Source organism: Cataglyphis hispanica, chromosome 12 (assembly GCF_021464435.1).
Source record: "Cataglyphis hispanica isolate Lineage 1 chromosome 12, ULB_Chis1_1.0, whole genome shotgun sequence".
NCBI classification, from domain to species: domain Eukaryota; kingdom Metazoa; phylum Arthropoda; class Insecta; order Hymenoptera; family Formicidae; genus Cataglyphis; species Cataglyphis hispanica.
In genome coordinates, this window is record NC_065965.1 from 2,232,714 (window position 1) to 2,252,049 (window position 19,336).

The 19,336-nt window shown below is 31.0% G+C and overlaps 1 protein-coding gene across 3 annotated transcripts; it reads left to right on the forward strand.

Moving 5' to 3' along the window:
- The first annotated feature begins 584 nt into the window (after positions 1–584).
- LOC126853307 (uncharacterized) lies at positions 585–14,811 on the forward strand. 3 transcript variants are annotated; one of them, XR_007687936.1, is made up of 4 exons: positions 585–1,309; positions 2,722–2,796; positions 7,849–9,008; positions 12,158–14,811. XR_007687936.1 is itself a non-coding variant. In XM_050598917.1 (3 exons), the coding sequence occupies exons 1-3, from the start codon at positions 1,202–1,204 to the stop codon at positions 8,140–8,142; spliced, it is 477 nt and encodes a 158-aa protein (XP_050454874.1). In that variant the 5' UTR covers positions 585–1,201; the 3' UTR covers positions 8,143–14,811. The 3 variants fall into 3 exon arrangements, 2 of the variants coding, with proteins under 2 accessions (XP_050454874.1, XP_050454876.1); XM_050598917.1 differs by having other exon boundaries at positions 7,849–14,811; XM_050598919.1 differs by lacking the exon at positions 2,722–2,796 and having other exon boundaries at positions 587–1,309; positions 7,849–14,811.
- Positions 14,812–19,336: the final 4,525 nt, after the last annotated feature.

Sequence of the window (19,336 nt, forward strand, 5' to 3'; positions counted from 1 at the left end):
TCTCGAATACTACAGCTTTAAGTGTATAATTACAGCTTTAATAAAGAGCGCATTTTATTTTCTCTATCTATCATTTTTAAGTAAAATATAAGAACAACATGTATAGTATTTTTAATTCAATTTTAAAATAGATTAGAATTATACATATATGCTCACAAATCTACTTAAGTAAGAGATTTTTATTTAATATTTATAAAAATTTATTTATAAAAATAATATTATGCGGCACATGCTTGGCTTAAAGAACTTTAATTATAAAATGTTTAAGAAAGATTAAAATTCATTATTAATGACTGGCGCGTATTCGGAATGTCGGTAATCGTCACATCTCGCATATATCGGCTCCGGAGGTTCAGATCCCGGACATTTAATGAATCTATATCTGCGCCGCACACACTCCACTACGCCTACGCAAGACGATAGAGCGCCGCCAAAAATTCAATCCGACACGTCACGCCGCTGTGTGTATCAACATTGAAAAATCAATGGTAACCCGTGACGTAGGTGTCCCGCCTCAATGACGGCCAATGAGTGTGCGCGCCTATCCCCTCCATTCGTTCGTGAGAACGTTGCTTATTCACACGTAGACCGGCGTGCTCATTCTGCAGCGAACTGCCGCATCGAACGGACGTGAATTCTGAATAGTTGTCAAAAAGACGACAAGACGTAATTAAAGAAAAATACATATCGAGCGAAATATAACAAGGCGAACGCATCTCAGGAACGCACTTGTGAAGGCGCGACGTGTATGCAGTTTTCCAGCCGAACGCAGCGATTAACATCGAGCCCTATTGTCGTAGCAGATTGACGGATCGAGCGATACGTTATCAACGCAACGTCAAGCAAGGCGCCAGCGCGCGAAACGATATCTCAACGATTGATTTTTTGTCGGATTGACGTGCGAATTAGAATTTTGCGGCGAAGCTAGATTTGTAATTCGCGGAGAAAACCATCAGCAGAAGTATCGACAGTCGTTGAGACAGTGAGGATTATTTCTTTTTAACGCAGCGAGGTGTCTCGTGCGTGTTGAACTTTCTAGAACTGTTACGAGAGCGATAAGGAGAGCAAGCGAGAGAAAGAGACAGACGAGGATAGCTCGAGCCGACGACGTGTGAGACAGAGGCGGAATTAGCGAGCGCGAAGAGCGAAAGAGTCGAGTCGACGAAAGGAGGGACAGAGTGTACGCACACCGGCGAACGAGATGGCGTTTATGATGCCCGTGATGAAAAACGAATGGGACATTTACAAGACTAATCGCAGCCGGCGCTCGTCCGAGTGCTCGAATCCGCAGGCCTGTCGGAGTAGAAAGGTGAGTCTCTGACGGAAAAAAGATGATGCGTACTTGATTACGTATTTGCTATAGGACAGTTTTCACAACCTGCAATAATGCTCTCTTAATCGATATCATGTTGATGAAATCAAGTTAAAAACACAAATATATATTTACAACTTATATACTTTCTTCATGTTATAAGAAACGTAAAAAAAAAATTTATCAATATATTAAAATGTATAATTAAATATATAATATAGCAAGTAAAATTCTGTTTTTGATATATATTTGCTAAAAATGTAAAAATTATTTGTAGAACACTACTATTCCGTAGAGTCAAAAAGTGCAGTTCTAGAGTAACATGTAATTGTTTCCTATAATTGTTTCCTTTAAATGAAAACATACTATATATAATGTAATATATATAGAGAATATAATGTAGTATATGTAAGAAAATAAATGTGAGGAAGGGAGGGAGGGAAGGAGAAAGAGAAAGTTATAAGAATTTTGATATGTATCTGTAATATAGAAAATGAAATGACAAATATATTAATAGAAAAAAAGTAGGGAGGAGAAAGAGAAAGAGAGAGAAGAAAGAGAGGAGGAAAGATATTGAGACAAATTTATATAAACTATACACGATTTTTTTATTATGGTTTTTATGATGGTCATGTTTGCAAGAATTTAATTTCTTTATTTATCTTATCATACGAACTGTTGCATAGCGTAGCAATATTAAATTATTAAAAATCGAATGTTTATATACATTAATTTTCACGCGCGATTATATTTTAACGTATAATATTTTAAACATTTTTTTGGGGCAATTTTTTATTTAAAAAATAATATATACATATATATAATATATCGAATTCGAATATGTAATATTCAAATAGAGGAACTATTCATATATTGACAGCGTGACCAATTCCTAGTGACATAATTGCGCTTCTCTCTCTATTGTTAGAATATTTCATTATTTACTAAGCTACTTATTAAGAATGATAAAGGAGAACAACGTTTGATTTACAAAAGTGTACGGTAGAAATATTTTTTAAAAATTGCTATTGTCAGCATTTATGCATCATCCTTAAGAGATGCGATTGCAAGAATCGATGACTTTTAACAATGTTGGCGCCGACCGCTTGATGCGTCATCCGTGCATTGTGTCGCGCATATTACTAGCGCAAAAATATTAAAATTTATGTTAGCATGAAAATAACGTTTTCATATGCATTTAAGGAAAATCGTGTATGCGCATATCTTGCCGAACGCATATTTTATGCATCGTTTCGAGATTACGGATCGTGTTGAAAAAGAATACATGTATGACGAGCGAAACGTGTGATTGATGGTCGTTAATCGGAATCATTGCTCAAAATTATGAAAAGATAATAAAGTTGAAAATCGAGGAAGAGTGCCGCACTGCATACGCAATTTTTTCGCAGGTCTGGCGTACTAGCAGGCACAATCGTCTTGCAAAGTGTGGCACATCTGATCATCCTTCTGTCTCGATTCTTATGGTAATTGGCCAGTCTAGCTTTGCGCGATCTTCCCGCTTGTACGAGGTGTTTATTTTGAAAAGGAGTCTTGTCATATTACCTAACTATTAGAAAAAGTAAAGTAAAGAATTATTAATTGAGGGAGATATATGACAAAATTATCTAAAAAAATTTTTAAATTTTTTATTCTTTTGAAATAAACGCCTTAACTTTCATAGCTCCAAAAGATATCAATATCTACGCTTACGAGTTTTTAAAATGTTATCTTTATGATTGTAATATATACGTGTTATTAATTTTTTAAATTGATATTATTAATTTTTAAAAATATTTTATTCATTAAAGCAAAAAAGAGAGACAGACAGAGAGAGAGAGAGAGAGAGAGAGAGAGAGAGAGACAGATAATAATGAAAAAAATGTGAAACTATATTATTCTATTTATATAAAAATCGGCGACCTATTTGGAGTTATGAGAGTTATATAACTCTTCTCTGATTAAGTTTTAATCAGAATATTCAGCTTTTTTCTGAAAAAAATTTTTTTGTTGTGTATATTTAATATGACTGTATATACACATAATTCCTTATAAAAACAAAGGGATATATTTTTTGCTATTTTAATGTGTCGTTTAAATATATTCGTGGATATACATAAGCCTGTCCTATACAAATTAATAGCAATAATATGATTTTATTTAAATATGTTTAGTTTTTTCACAAGGTCAAGAATTAGTTATCAAAATATTAATTATAATTATATTTTGATTTGTTATTAAAGTAAATTTAAATTTTTATCATATTCAGATTTTATTGCAGATTTAAATTTTTGAAAAATAAAACAAATTCATATTATTGTACATATTATGGAATCTCTTTTTTTACTGGCATCTTGTATATATATATATATATAGTCTTTTTTTATAGTATGGATTTGTCATGGCTTAACATTTTTTGCTATCCTTTTGTGATATGTATTTTTCCATGAATTTTTTAATAACAGTTGTATCTCTCTGTTTCATAACTGTTTTTTGTGTGTTTCCAAATAAAAAAAAATTTCTTTTTCTATATCAGTATTACTGATAAGAACAATTTGACGTGTAAAGAATTACTTTCTAATTGCGTAATATCCTAAAATTAAAATTTTATTTATTTGAAACTTTAACGAAATTTGAATGAAAAATAAAATTTTGTTACCTATATATATTTGTGAAATTTAACTTGCACTTTGTTTAGCAAGGTATATCGTTTTTTGTCCTGCTTATGCTCGCAGATGAAAAATAATTTAAAAAAGTTGGATTCTCGCGAAATCATTGCCGTAAAAGATCATTTAGCCACACTCAAACCGATTTTTTTTTAGACATCGCTAAATACTCGGTAAAACTATGTTTGCAAACGCTAAATAAGCATAGTCAATGACGGATGGTGAGCGGAATCACGTGTCTCTACGGATAAATATACGCTATGGTCACGAGTTTATTTTTATCGCAACGAAAGCAGTTAGCGCATAATGCCCAATTGCAAATAGTATACGGCACTTATCTCATAAATGTTATTGCAAACATTATATTGACATTACAACTCTGATCTTGGTGTTTATCACTTACGTGTGACTTAAAAAAATATACAGTAATACGATGAAAACAGCAATTATGATATTAATTAATAAAAGCAATATACAATATTTATAATACGCTCATTGATATAATATAAAATGTTTGGATTTAAATAATAATGACGTATTATAATAATATTGTCACATTTTTTTACATATTTCCATAGTAAAAAAATGCAAATATATTATTATTTTTATTTGAAAATCTTTACATTTAATGGGTATATTTGTTCTGAAATAAAAATTTCATAAGATATACTACACATATATACTATACAATTCATGAAATATATAAGAAATTGAGTAAAATGTAATAATAGTAATACATATAACGATTATTATGAACGAAATTTATTATGAATTGCTTTTGTATATATAAATATAATGCGGAATGTATCTGTAATGTTATAAAAATTGAACGATTTTAATATTTTCAAAAAATTTTGTCAAATTCTAACAAAAAAATATCGCTGAAGGTCTAGGATACTCTGTGCTCGCAAGCCATATGTGAGATTGCGTAAGCTTGATTGTCAGTTTCGCAATGTATGTATCGTGCGGTGAACTCTCGTATGGATTCTTCTTTGTCAAAACTTCGCGTTATCTTGTTTCATTCATTCTATAATCGCAGTTAATCCAATTTAGATAGTATTTAGTAGCATTTAGATATCACGTATTATTCTAATTCCGCTTACAATTTAATTTTTCGGATGTCCGATTATATCGATGCTGATATAATCATTTGCATGTCTTAAGTCCATAATTCATTTTCTTATCTATTTTTTAAGAGAAAAATCTGGTCTTTTTTTATGATTTACTTTATGATTATCAAACAAATTAGGAATATTTTGAGATAATTTTTGGTTAAAGTCCATCATTATGCGCCTATGTGTGCATATCATATGTGTACATATCATATATGTGCGCGTTAACGTCCACGTATAACCACTGGATGAGTGAGTAAGATAAGAAATAAATTTATTGCGAGAGCACAATTTTTATTTTAATTTTTTTTTTAAGTTATTTTATTTGTATCACAGTGACTTCTTATAAGAAAATAATCGAGATCGTGGGCATTATATAAGCTTAAAAAAAGTATAAATATTTTTATCAATTTTCTAATCTTTAGTTTTATGAAAATTTATATATTTTTGATTTATTTTAACAAAAAGAATTACATTTTTGCTGATTATATCAAAATTTTGCGACGCATTTTACATATTTTAAAATGTCTATTATTAACCATTTTTAAGAGAGAATTGTATGAAAAATATTAGCTGTCAATAACAGAAACGATATTAGAACATTTATTCATTGCATACAGTTGACATGAAATTCAGTCATCAATGAACTTTGAACAAATAAACGAGCAAACAAGTTTTGAATATCTGTTCTTGAACTTGCACGACGATATCAATTAATCGATCGTAGACGTTCCTATTTTCAATACTTCTATTATTATCTCGTGTAATGCATCAATAAGAGGTTCTTTATAAATACGAGCGTTTCTATCGAGGATAGGTGAAATTAAACGAGAAACGTATAGGCAATAACATTATAGGCAATAAACACCGTTTGTCTGTGCATATATCAGTTTATGCGTCGCGTGTCGTTTGAGACATACGCATTATGTAACTATATGATGGCGAAATCGAAATACAAATTTATTTGATGTTGAAACTACATGCGAAGGCAAGTAGTTGGAGCAATAAACATTATATTTAAAAAAAGTTATATACTTATTAAGAATTTTAGATAATTTATATTGTACAATATTCTAGTATAAATAATTCTTTTTAGTATAAATTATTTTTCTTTAAATTAAAATTTTAAAATTTTTCTAAAGTAGAAATTAAAAAATAATGTTATTAATGGTAAAAAAATCATACAATTAATAATATATAATTGATAAATTTTATAAGCATAAAGTTAGAAAATATAAAATTTTTAACTGCAAAATTAAATAAAGAATCTTTTAGAACGCATAATTAATTTTGTATCAGAATATAAGGATATAAATAGATATTTTCTCATATTTTATATAATAAATTATGCATAAAATAAATAAAAAGCTAGTTTAATTAAATTTTTTGATATTATAATTAAAATTTTAAATCGCTTAATATAAATTAATTAATAAATTGATAACCATCGATCTATTTGAGAAACATTGTGTAGACATCGTGTTATGTCGTCGTTATGTGATCGTAATATCATTGTATATTTGTAAAAGGAGGGATCCATTAATTACAGATGAAAACAGATATGGGCCTAATCGACCACCTACGTCTATCGTGATGACAATACGAGCACATCCTTGTACATTCAATGTATATGTGCGTGGAAAAATGCGCATCATATACGTGATATAACATTCTTTTGATCCTTATTATAATCGATGTTGAATAATGCAGGATGAATCAGTTCTTTTAGTTAAAAGTAAACGCACGCGAACGCAATATTTTATTAATCAATTAATCAGATGATATTGAATTTGAGGAGACCTGTACGAAGAAATGAGAAATACGTGTTTTTTTTTTTTTTTTCACGAATTAATTGCGCAATCGTTAGAATGTCATTATGAATTCACGACCTGAAATTCTTTCATTTAATTTTTAAATATAGTAGAATAATATAAATACAGTTTAAAATAATTGCAGAAATAATTATATGCAAATATATAATTAATAATATATAATATACAAATTATTTTTGTATTAAATTAATTAATATAGAATTCATACGAAAAGATTAGAAAGATATCTTTCAAGATCCAATTTTTTAAGAAAAAAACGAAGGATACCAGCTGATTAGAAAAATTACATTTCTGCCCTGTTACTTGCGCGTGTCAAAGTAATTTCGCAAACGTAATTTGGATCGCTGCAGCTTTCACCGTTCATGCATCGAGCAACGAAAGAAAAGTGCAGGATTTTGCAGATGCGGTTATTATAGCGAGGATGATTGTGCTTCATCATGATTCCTTGATGAATATTAAACGGAATTTGGATGAAAGCTGACGGATTTGAAAGGCAGATCGTGCGATTAAAGATTGTAGTTGTAAAGCAATGATGATGATGGAAAAATTTTCCTAGTAAAGATTTGTTAATTGTGATTCATGATTCATTATTACACGTTGATAAATAATGCCTTTTGAAAACTAATAATAATGAAATTATTGTAAAATATTGTATATATTGTGTATATATATATATATATATATATATATATATATATATATCAAATAATATATAAATAATATATAAATGTATATAATATATAAGATAAGTTATATATATATATATATATATATATATATGTACGTGTGCATGTGCGTGTGCGTGTGTGTAGAAGAAGTATATGTACTGATTAATAAAAATGAGTGATCGTATTTTTATGGGAAAATTCCATCTAAGGAAATGTCCCCTCGTGTTTTTTTAATCCGGAATGTCCCTTTTTTGTTCACAGGTGTCCGAATGTTCCAAGTCAGAGGGTCCGTCGTTGTCGACCTCCCCCGGCTCTGATTTCCTGACCTCGCCGGCGCATCGGTCCGTGCCGTTGACCTCGCGTCATTTCTCAAGGACGTCTTCGAGGGCGTCTCAGAGTTCCCTGCAGAGTCCAAGCAAAAGCACGAGCACATCGCCACCGAAGACTGGCAGTTCGAACTCTCTCAACAAGTTCCATAACCGATTGGTCGACAAGTTGAAGCGCTCGCTGAAGAAGGCGGAGGATTGCGCAGAAGACCAGCGAAATCTATCGTGAAACAGTCATGGGGTTTTGGGCCGGCCACCCGTATCCGGCTCGAAACCAATTGAGATCCGACGCACCTCGGCACCCGCTACCACATCTGAAGCGAGTAGCAACGTGGCGGCACGCTCGTGTCCGGATCCACCTTCAGCTTGGTAGAGAAGAAAGAATGCAAGAAAGGAGAGAGAAAGATGATAAAGGGAGAGGGAGCAACAGCAGCAAAAAATATATGTATTAGAGAGGAAGAGATCGAGAGAGAGGAAGAATGCGTGTATGAGAATGAGAAGATCAACGGGCGCAAAAGAAGGACGAAGAAGAGCGAAGAAATAAACTTTCGCTCGTCGCACGTTTAGCTCAAGTATGAAAGCGAGCACATACAAGTTTGTTAACCCAGCACAAGCAAGAAGGAAGAAGAAAGAAAGATACAATGATCCTTGATACGTTATTTTCGTTCGCTAAATATCGACAGTCGATTGTGTCAAGGATTCTCGCGGGTCAAGAGATACCTCGACCGAGCGATCGAATGATAGGAGGAGCCTCGAACACTTGAGATGATGAAGAAAGATGTTGATTGCAATGCTTTTAAAATAACAGCAATTTGCGCGACAACTTCGATACATAGGGAATGAAGAATATCGATAAACTAATAGAAGAATGAAGACCTAATCTTATAGTTTTTCTGGCTGAACCTGAGAATCTGATCAAGATAAAGGAGAAGAAATGAAATGAAGAAGAGATGGAAATCCTGAAAGATTTACAGCTTACAACAGATCGATGAATGAAGCATTCGATCGAATCTCTCATGGCAGAGATTTTGGAGGTGACCGATGATCATCAGTAATTGAAGGATAATCGTTGGAGCAACGGCAACGCGGAAGAAGGTATATAACAAACATGTCTATCGAGATTATGTATCGAGTTTGCGCGTCGCGAATATTTCATTAAATATTGCAGGCTCGTGGTCAGTTGGTTACAAAATAGTCACTTGTGTTGTCAGACCTAATATCGAAGTTCCCTCATTGCGTACGAGATCGTGCGCATTCTATATGTTGTTCTCTTTTTAACATAAAACAATTAAAATCAAAATCGAAGAAGTAAAGAATATTTAGAATGATTGGGCGCGAAGGAATTCCGGTTTTCGTGAAAAAATTGCTTGGTTGCCATCACATCGAGCAGATACCTTGTAAGAGATATTGTAAAGATATTCAAAAGATACTTTGATCTTTTAAACAAATGTGCGTTTAAACAAACCGTTCTTTTAAACATCTTTCAAATATCTTTTAGACATTTGTTGAGAAAACAATTGATGCGTTTTTTATTTCTTTGCAAAATTATTTCATGTTAATTGTGAAAGCAAAAGTAAATCTCTCTATTATTCTCTTCTTAATATCTAACTTCGCAACTTAGACTGAAAAACGTTTGCCAATCAGTAACGTCATATAAAACTGTTTAGAAATAGAAGCTCGTATTCTCAGCGCGCTAAATATGGCTCTATCCAAACGTGAGTACGTTATTTATTTGCTTAATACAAGGAATTTTTCACAGTGTATAATAAAGACAGAGTCGATGTCAAATGCGCGATGAGAATACGGGTCAAAATATAAAGAGAAAAAAAGAGAGTAAAAGGAATCGTAAATATATTCTTGTTTTTATCGTGATATCAAACTGAGAACAATAGTAAGGCTCGCCTGTTGTTCGAATTGGGATCGAGTTTATGTGCCGGAAAAAGCAGTTTTCCGCCTTTGCGGGATATCGGGTCGCGCAGGAAAATATATATGCGTGTGCTGCGAGGTGGTTTTAAGAGGCGAATTAAATGTGCACACGCGTACTCTTCGAATCAGATCACGTACGAACGAAGCCTAAGAGAAGCGCTTATTTTCATGTATATCCCGTGTTATTCGTCGCAAGATTAGTCGTACTTATAATTAGTATTCGCATAAGCATATTTGCCCTATACGGATTATTTTTCTCACGTGTTCACCTTCTATATCAGAAAATCTCCGCCGGAAATCGCGCCAAGATAACGCGAATTACAACGCATAACGTGCTTGGCGTAGAATAACTAACGCATCAAGCAGCATGCATCAACATATGAATTGATGATTTTTGTTTAATGAAAAACAAATTAATTTGATTTAATACAAATCTTATAGCGTAAAATCTTTACCTAAAAATCACAAATCACAAGAAAGTGTGTAAACTGGAAATAATTTGAGATGTCGAATGAGATTAAGCAATATTTTAATATAAACTTGTTCATAAATATTTTTTTTATAAAGAAAATAGCATTAATTTTTTGCGATTCTTTTTCAAGAAAATAAGAAACGTATTTAAATCATTTGCAATTATTGACGCATCGTCTTACTAAATGACATTGCTAATTGCTCTTCGCTTTATGGCGTACGATAGCAGCGCTAATGTACGTGGCAGAGGTCTATGTAGGGAAGCATGACAGATACATCCGGTACCATTAAAGCATTCTGCCGATGTAAACGCGTTGCATTGCGTTGTACGCGAAAGGCGCGATATCGTTCCGGAGATTTCCTTAGATCACGGCACTTGAGGTGAACCGAATATAGATTTAAAAATAAATCGCATTTATCACACATCATCGAAGATGTAACAACGTTTCTCCCGAGGTATACCTCGCGCACGAGTTATTTGTATTTGTTGTTTCGCGTCGCCGCTCTACAAGCGCTTGTTAATTTTTTCATGTAATATATATATACATATAGTGTATTATTTCGTTAAAAATATCGAGTCGATTGGACAGAGAAAGATGAGGATCGCACACGTGCAAAGGACGTCGAGTATTAAGAGAAAAGAACGCTACTTTTATTATGAAAGTTTTCTTTTTTTGTACTGATTAATTAATTAGATAAAATATTTCGATTTAGGTATACAGTCCAAGTTTCTAATTTACAGAAATAATTAGATGGTGCTTTCTAATTCACTATGATATGGAAAGGAGAGAAATATTTACTTAATTGACGTATTAGTATTATTATTCGTATTATTCGTATTAGTACATATTTTTTCACATATTATTTTTACATATTATTTATTATACGGAAATAAAAAATTAAAATGGATCACATTAATAATTATTATTAATAATAATTATTTTTGGAAATAAAAATTAAATTTTTAAATAATTCAATATAAATTTCAATAGAAACGCATAACGATTTTTTAAACAATTAAATGATAAAACTATGCTCATTTTCTTATAACACTCGACTCTTCGTGTCCGTTTGTTCTCGTTTACGGCAAAAGATATGTTTAGCACGCTTTCTTTCTATCGGTTGCGTATCGGAGATTACGAACTGGGAGCAATTAAGTGATGCCGCATGTAATTCTGTGATACCGTATAAGCTATAAGGTAGAATTACTCTGCAACGATTAATGGATTAGAGGGGAGATGATTATGGTATTATAGTTAGGACGAGATTCGTACGAACGCTTCGATTCTTCGTCGATTGCAAATTCGCGTTATTTGAAAACCGAAATGACAAATTTCTTCTTGATTGGGCTGAATAACACGAGAGAGCTTTAGCATGAAAGAGAGCTCCAATAATTTTTTTTTCTCTGAAAAGAGAATAACGCTGCTTTCGGAATTTTTCGAGAAAGAAATTCTGGCACACGAGCATTTGAAGTCGTTTACGTCCGTCTTAACGTGTACATAATTTTAAGAGTCTGAAAAAGATAACACTCCGAAAGCGTTTATCGATTATTTCGAGACAAAACAGTACAACGAAAGCTATATTTTAGATTAAAATGGCAGACACTTTTTGGAAATTTAACTTAGTTTCAGAAGCTGATCTAATCCGATTTAATATCTCCTGCAAGAAGTAAAATATTTCTTCCTTCTCGAGTTTGTGTTTATAATTCATGCAAAAATGTGGATCAACATGTCGATTCGCGCTTTCGGATTCACATCAGATTTAAGAGAATGCTTAGTTGGTAGATATCGTGCGGAAAATTTTGAAAATTCACGTAGCTCAACCTGCATTTCTCTCTTCGGGTGCAGATGGCAGGGGGACGAAGATGAGGAAAGGAGAAAGAGAGCGAGACGGAAAAACCGCAAGAAAGAGAGACAAGATTGTTTGCGAACATCGGTTAACGAATGATGAAACAGATTCGAAATCATTTTGTATATTGAGATGCATACCGGATAATTTCCAAAAGTTGCCGCTTTATGTAAGACTGCTTTAGTGAAACAAGAATAAAAAAAAAAAAACACAAACAAAAAGTATCGATATAAGATGACTTAGAGCGTCGTGGTGCTGAACGGAGCATTGGGATACGCGATGTTTGATGGGGTCGTATTAAAAATTTAGCAGTATAATATATGTCAGATATATATTATATTATACACATATATGATAGTTTTTTACAAAAAAAATATATTTCTCTGTCTAAAGCTTTTATAATGTTACGCAGGTTTTCGTACAAGTTAAAAACTACTATTTTTAGATTGAATCGTTTTTTGACATTTCGATTTATTGTTATAAATTTGATAATAGATATACTTATTTTTTATTCTCTTTTTTTTCACACATTTAGTATCTTACTTTTTTTGAGAGTTCACGCGTGGTACTGCCCTCAGCGCGAACTGGGGCGAATTACGACCCAACTCGTGCGTGCGTCCCAAGGTTTCGCCGATTAATTCGTACTGATTAGAAAAATGGTGTTATTAGAGTTTAGAGATTGATGAGATATAATACAATCTATTTATTACGGCGGCCTCGGACCGCGGAGTAAACGTGGATTGGGATCTTTCTTCAATAAGATTATCAAATTTCATATTAAATGTCTATCGTATTGGTCCTTATCTTTCTTCTAGAAATATAAATACAGTAGATAAAGAGAAATAATTTCGTTTAACATCGCGCAATCTCTCGATCCACTTTCATTCTACGGTCGCAATGCGATTACAAAGCTGTACACGCGTGCAGATATATATGAATACATATGTAGTAAAAATATATATGTATGCATATATACGCGTAATATGTATATGTACATATTATTTATTACGCGACGACTTGACTATTTTTTGTATTACTACTAAAGTTTTATGGTTATATTTGTTATACCTCACTCGGGACATTTTGAGCGGATTTTTAGCGTGTGTTTGAGGAGAAGCAAGATTTTTGCAAATTTATACAACGGGAATAATTTTCCCTCGTCTCTTCTTTTTTTTTTGCGGCGATTAGTATGCGCGTCAAATTTTTTCAGCATGAACATTAAAATCATTGTAAATTGTATGTGGGAGTTATAATCTACTCTTGATAATGTGCAATATATATATATGATTACGAAAGAAGATTATTAATTCATTTTATCATCGTTAATGTGACAATAAAATTTAGATAATTTACAGATTTTTATTTGTTTCTAAAATATATTATTAAAAGATTAATCTAGGCCCTGTGAAAAAAATTTATCTTGCAAAAGTTGTACTTGCTGGAACGAAGACCCAACATCGTCGTCGATTACTCAAGTACTTTCTCCTCACTCACGACGATTGAATATCACTGCCAAAAGCCCAAGATTATAATAAAATAACAAAAAAAAAAAATGTAGCATAGCGGCGTGGCCCGATCGGATCCCGCATTTTACGCGCTCGGTCACGCCGTCTCATCTGTTGTCCTTTATTCACATACATTTGTCTCTCCGATTTATATGAACATATTTATTTTTCGACGGATAGCGACTTACGTTGTTAAAAAAATCGTATCGTACCGTTCGCTTTTTTTCTTGTGACTTTAGCGCCGATGACGATACCAATTCTCGCCAGTGATTAATTACAAAATTTATATTTTATTTTAGTTTCTTTGCAATATGTAGGAAAAAATATTGTAAAATAAGGTGAACAGTACAAAGAAGGACCTTTTGAACATGAATTAACATTTAGGAAGCCATAGTTCTGATATTTTTTTTCAAAGAGATAAAAATGTCAGAAAAAAATCTCCGTGCAATAAGCTTTTATAAATGCTTAATATTATACAAGATTTATAGCGACGGACACTACAATATATGCTGGACTTATATACTTTTATAAGTACATTTATGCATAAACCGATCATAAATCAAAACTCGATTACTACTAGGTTGATATAAAAGTCCTATTTTATTGATTTTTTATTAATATTATTAAAAAATATTGTTTCGAAAGAATTTTTTATAGAATATTTATTTTTGTGTTTTTATATCTGCTAATTATGTCTACTTATCCTCTTTAGCATACGTGATAAATGATATAATTATGCCATCTGCATTTTTAATGTGATGATTCACTTCCAGTGGAGGAAGTGCGACATTAAATCGAGATTCAGTCTCACTTTCGCAAAGACGAAGGCAAGTTACCGTATCGTCGTCGAGATCGCTAATTATCCGAGAAGTTCGTAGTCGGAGAGAGATGCGAGCGAAAGCGAAACGGTGGGCGCACATTCCATGTGTAACGATCATACATACGTGTATAAAGTAATCATCTGTTAGAGCTTGATAGGGAATTCATACAAACAAACACACACATGCGTGCGAGACATTATATACTGGAAGATTATAAATGAATAATATATCTGAGGTTTTCAAAGCTTAAATAATAGACTTCGGTTCATCATTATTATGTATCGTGATTTTTATGTCATGTTCAATAAATGAGTTTTAATCTGCTTACATTTGTCTGTCCTTTTTTTCCCAAAATGCCCTATTTGCGGCGATAATTACGATCTGTACATTTACAAATATTGAAATATGTAGAGGGGTGGGAGGGGGATGTCACATATTGTACACATAAATATATTTATGATATCGTGCTAAAAATAAAAGAAAGAGTGAAAGAGATGTTTTAAAATATACTTATATATATATATAAGAGCGGAAAATAGAATATTACTTGCAGCATCTCAAAATTTTTAATTAAAATTTATGATTTATAAAGTACAGATTTATATATCTTATATCTTTTTAATTATAAAATTATATTTATAAAATTATACAGCATTCCGAAACAAATGGCATGTTTTAAGAGTATAAGATATAAGAGATATAAATTTTATATAAAATAAAAGGAGCTTAAAAAAAGCATCAGTAATATAATATATAATTTTTACAAAAACAAGAAATAAAAAATTTTAAGTGATTAGTTTGCATATTTTTTTCAATCTTTTAAAAATACAACAGATGATTCATTTCAAACTCATTTTTTTAACGTTAAAGAATGTGAACTATGATTCGCTTTATGCACGTAAAGCGATAATGAAGCAATAGCGAAGAAATATAATAATCTTGATATCAATAACTGTGACTGATTTCATTCGGGGAATAATCTGAATTGAATATGAATCATCATATATTGATGATATTATTAAAACAGAATTTTTTGCATTATTCAAAAGTAATAAAGTTCAAACAAGATATGACAGCTTCTCTACGATATCGATTGTATCATACATATCGATATCAAATCAAATTATTGGTACAAGTAATCTTCTCTTACAAAAAAATAAATTGTTATTTTTTGTACATTTTGAAATCCGTGATATCTTTCTTTAATTGGAATACAAACATTTTATTATATGCTTCAGATTAAATTAAGATGATATGCGCTTTAAATGTCGGATAAATTATATCAATAAACTTGTGGAAATAATTATGCATTTATTTTATAAGTACGAAGTCTGCGTATAATATCGCTCACGACAATATTAATAGTTTTGCTTGCGTGATTTTTAACAACAATCTTGCGCCATGTGTCTAACAATAAGCTCAGATTTCACTATTGCGATATGCGAAATTTTATGCGAATGAGAATTACTGACAAATTTATTGCCACTAAAAAATAGCTTAGTTTTACTTTGACTACTTTAAAATATAGCTTTTAAACCATGTCTGCACATGTGTGTGCACGTATTCACATTGGTATGTATATCAATTTTCGTTTGGAATTTCTAGGCCAAGGAGAAAGAAAACAAGTGGTTTTTTTTTTATAATATAACATGAGATGTTGAAAAGATTAAATCTTTAGATTAATAGAGTATGGTGAATTATATATAATTTTTTTGACATTTTTTTTTTTAAAGAAAAATTGCCTTTGAATAAAAATAATTAAAAAGATATCTGATTGTGTTTTTAAAAGATTGTGCTTTTTTGTAATCAGTACTTCTCTGTTTTGGTTGGATTGATTTGATTGTTTTCATTAGAGATAATAGAAAGTTATTGCGCAGGTCAGATTACAGAAAAGGTAAAAGATGTGTAATATGACTAATACCATACGTGCGTAAAGAATGTGAACACGTCAGACGTTTGCAGAACGCCAGGTAAGACTTCCGTCGCTTTTATATTGCGAAACAAGAATAAGTAACGATAAGTTCTTATCATTATAAAGATCTTCGCGACACACAATGTGCGAACACGTGAATGTCTCTGTTATCCTAGTAACTTCAGCCTCGTAACTTCGCATTATTGGTGATGAAGCACATAGTGTATTGCGATCGAAATGTCTGAATATCTGATCGAGATTGCTCAATTAACAATGATGATGCAATTTATTGTTGTTTTGCGTCAACTTCTTACAGAAGAGCTAGGAACCGTTTACTATTAATTTGCGACACGCTGCAAGATATCGCATGATCATTGTGTGAACATGACGCGCGCGTGTGCATCACGTTGCGAAACAATAACTTACATCACACATCTATATATATGCACGCACACCCGAACACGCATATCGCACACACAAAATAACTTAAATATAAATAAATAATATACAGATAAGGTACTAACAAATATGCTACAATAATTTAAATCAAATATAGTATACATATAATAATAATAATTTCTAATTTCAAACTTGATTGATAATAATTTATATAACAATGCCTTCTTGCAACAAAATTTCCGTATTATATTAAATTTTAATTAAGCAGTATATGAAAAAAAAGATTATTTAAAACAATTACTTTCACTGATAAAATATTTGATATTAAAAAATAAAGTTATAAATATATTGAATTACTTTTGTTAAAGAGAAACTTTTAATTTTTATCATAGTCAATAAAAATATTAAATTACGTACATTGTCAAAATGATAATTTCATGAATATTTTCATTTTTTTCGAATAGGTTCTACTTTTTGTAAAATAGAAAAAAAATATCGAATTATGTCAGCGCACGTTTTGCAACGTATTACAGTTAATGCACGTATTGTATTGCTATTGCATGCATAAAATTAGTTTCTATGCCAATAGTTTTTTTTTTTTTTTTCAAATGGAGATTTTCATTGCATGAGGACTGCCTACAATGCGTTTTTGTCTGAGTTATTAACCGAGAATCTGCGTCATTGTAAAAATACATACGTTCTCAATGAATAAGGAAAAAGCAAAAGAATGATGTGATGCTAGCACGTACATACGTGTTTAGCAACGAATTGCATCATGTGACAATTGATTGTGCGATAGTAAGTTTTTCAGAATAGAACAGTTAATCAATTAGCATGGATCATTTTCTTAAAATTATTTGTGGCTGTATTTTTAAATAAATAAATAATAAAAAAATATATAATTTGATTATTAATCATAAATTAAACGTGCATTAAACTTTCGCGTAAATAAATCTTTCGCAAGTAAGTTTAAGAATTATATAATTATAAATATATATTTATATAGATAAAGATCTAACGACTGTGAAATCCATCATGTTACCGGTTGTGATTATTCAGTAATCTCGAACGGGTAAGCCTCTCATCCGAGATTACATCCGCTGAATGGCTTGCAGGAAGTTCATCAAAGTGCACGAACTTTCCGACGCCTACATCTACTTATCAAATCTCATTCTCGAGCGTGTTCATTCAGTGCGTAGCTTCCACATCTGGCTACATATCATATCGCGAACTAATACCTACACACAGTTAAGTTTCATTGCACTTGCGTGGCGTCCCCCTTGCCCCGCGATTCTTTGTACCCTATCTCGCAAATAATCCCTCCTCTGCATCCTTCCTGTATATGTATAAAATATTAAGCACATCATAAATGCTTTAATTTTCTCACTATATTTTCTAAAGGCATTTTCTTTATGATATATTATATTTATAAATAAGAGAGACTTTTAAATCTAAAAAAATAATTATTATTTTTAATTTTTTTCTCTTTTATATAATAAAATAATATTATATGCACAATTTTATAGTAAATTTAATGAAAATTGTGCTACAGTGACATTTAATGGGAAAAATCTTGGTCGCTCATAATAATCTTGTCTCAAGTTATAATCTTCATTTCCAAATGCGTATCTCCGAATAAACAAGATTAGCCTTGGCAAAAGAATGCCCTTGATTGGAGACTGTATTCAGTTATGATTGCCATAATAGCAAGTAATTATAGGGACGATAACATGATAGATATTTCGTGGATTTGCCATGCAAAGATAGAAGAATATATTACCTGGTCAATTTGAGAACCTTGCATTTTTTATCACAAATATGCATTGTTTATTTTGTGTGTATTATGTATAAAAAATATCTAATTTAATTACGTGTATTTATATACATATATGTGTATAACATTATTGTTATATATATTCTATATTTTGTGGAATAAAATTATTTTATATAAAATGATTTATTTGTTAATAAAAATATTGAAAAATATAAGAAATTGTTAGTGATAGATTAAAAATAAATAACTGTAATTGTAAATCTTGTTTCTAAACTAATTTTAAGCGTTAACAAAGAATTAAGATATTTAATTTTAAAGCTTTCAGAATTGCGAAAAAATGTAGTAATTAAAATTTTAGTAGCAGATAAATTATATCTTTTTGAAAATATTAATAATCTTAGTTGTATTTAAAAAAAAATAGAAACTTTGTATGATTCATTTGCTACTAAAATTTAATTGTGCGCTACATCTTTTTGTAGTTTTGAAAGTTTTAAAATTATCTTAGAGTTACTAGTAAGATAATGTTTAAAATTAGTTGAAAAACAATTTACAAAATTACAATAATCTAATAAATCTAATTTATCTTTAATCTATCACACTCTTTTTTATCATGATACACTTTTATTAAGAAATAAATAATTTCCTAATTAAGTATGAGAATTAGATTAAAAATTATATAAAAAAAAGATTAATTTTAGGATATTAACAAAAAAGCTTTTATATTTAAAGTTTAATAGTAACTCGGATTTCAAGTACTATCAAATTGA

Excerpts from the sequence above, each read along its gene's own strand:
- LOC126853307 (XM_050598917.1), top strand. The coding sequence starts at position 1,202 with ATGGCGTTTATGATGCCCGTGATGAAAAACGAATGGGACATTTACAAG. Across the intron at positions 1,310-2,721 it reads AGGCCTGTCGGAGTAGAAAG|GTCTGGCGTACTAGCAGGCA; the intron begins GTGAGTCTCTGA and ends ATTTTTTCGCAG. Across the intron at positions 2,797-7,848 it reads CTTCTGTCTCGATTCTTATG|GTGTCCGAATGTTCCAAGTC; the intron begins GTAATTGGCCAG and ends TTTTGTTCACAG.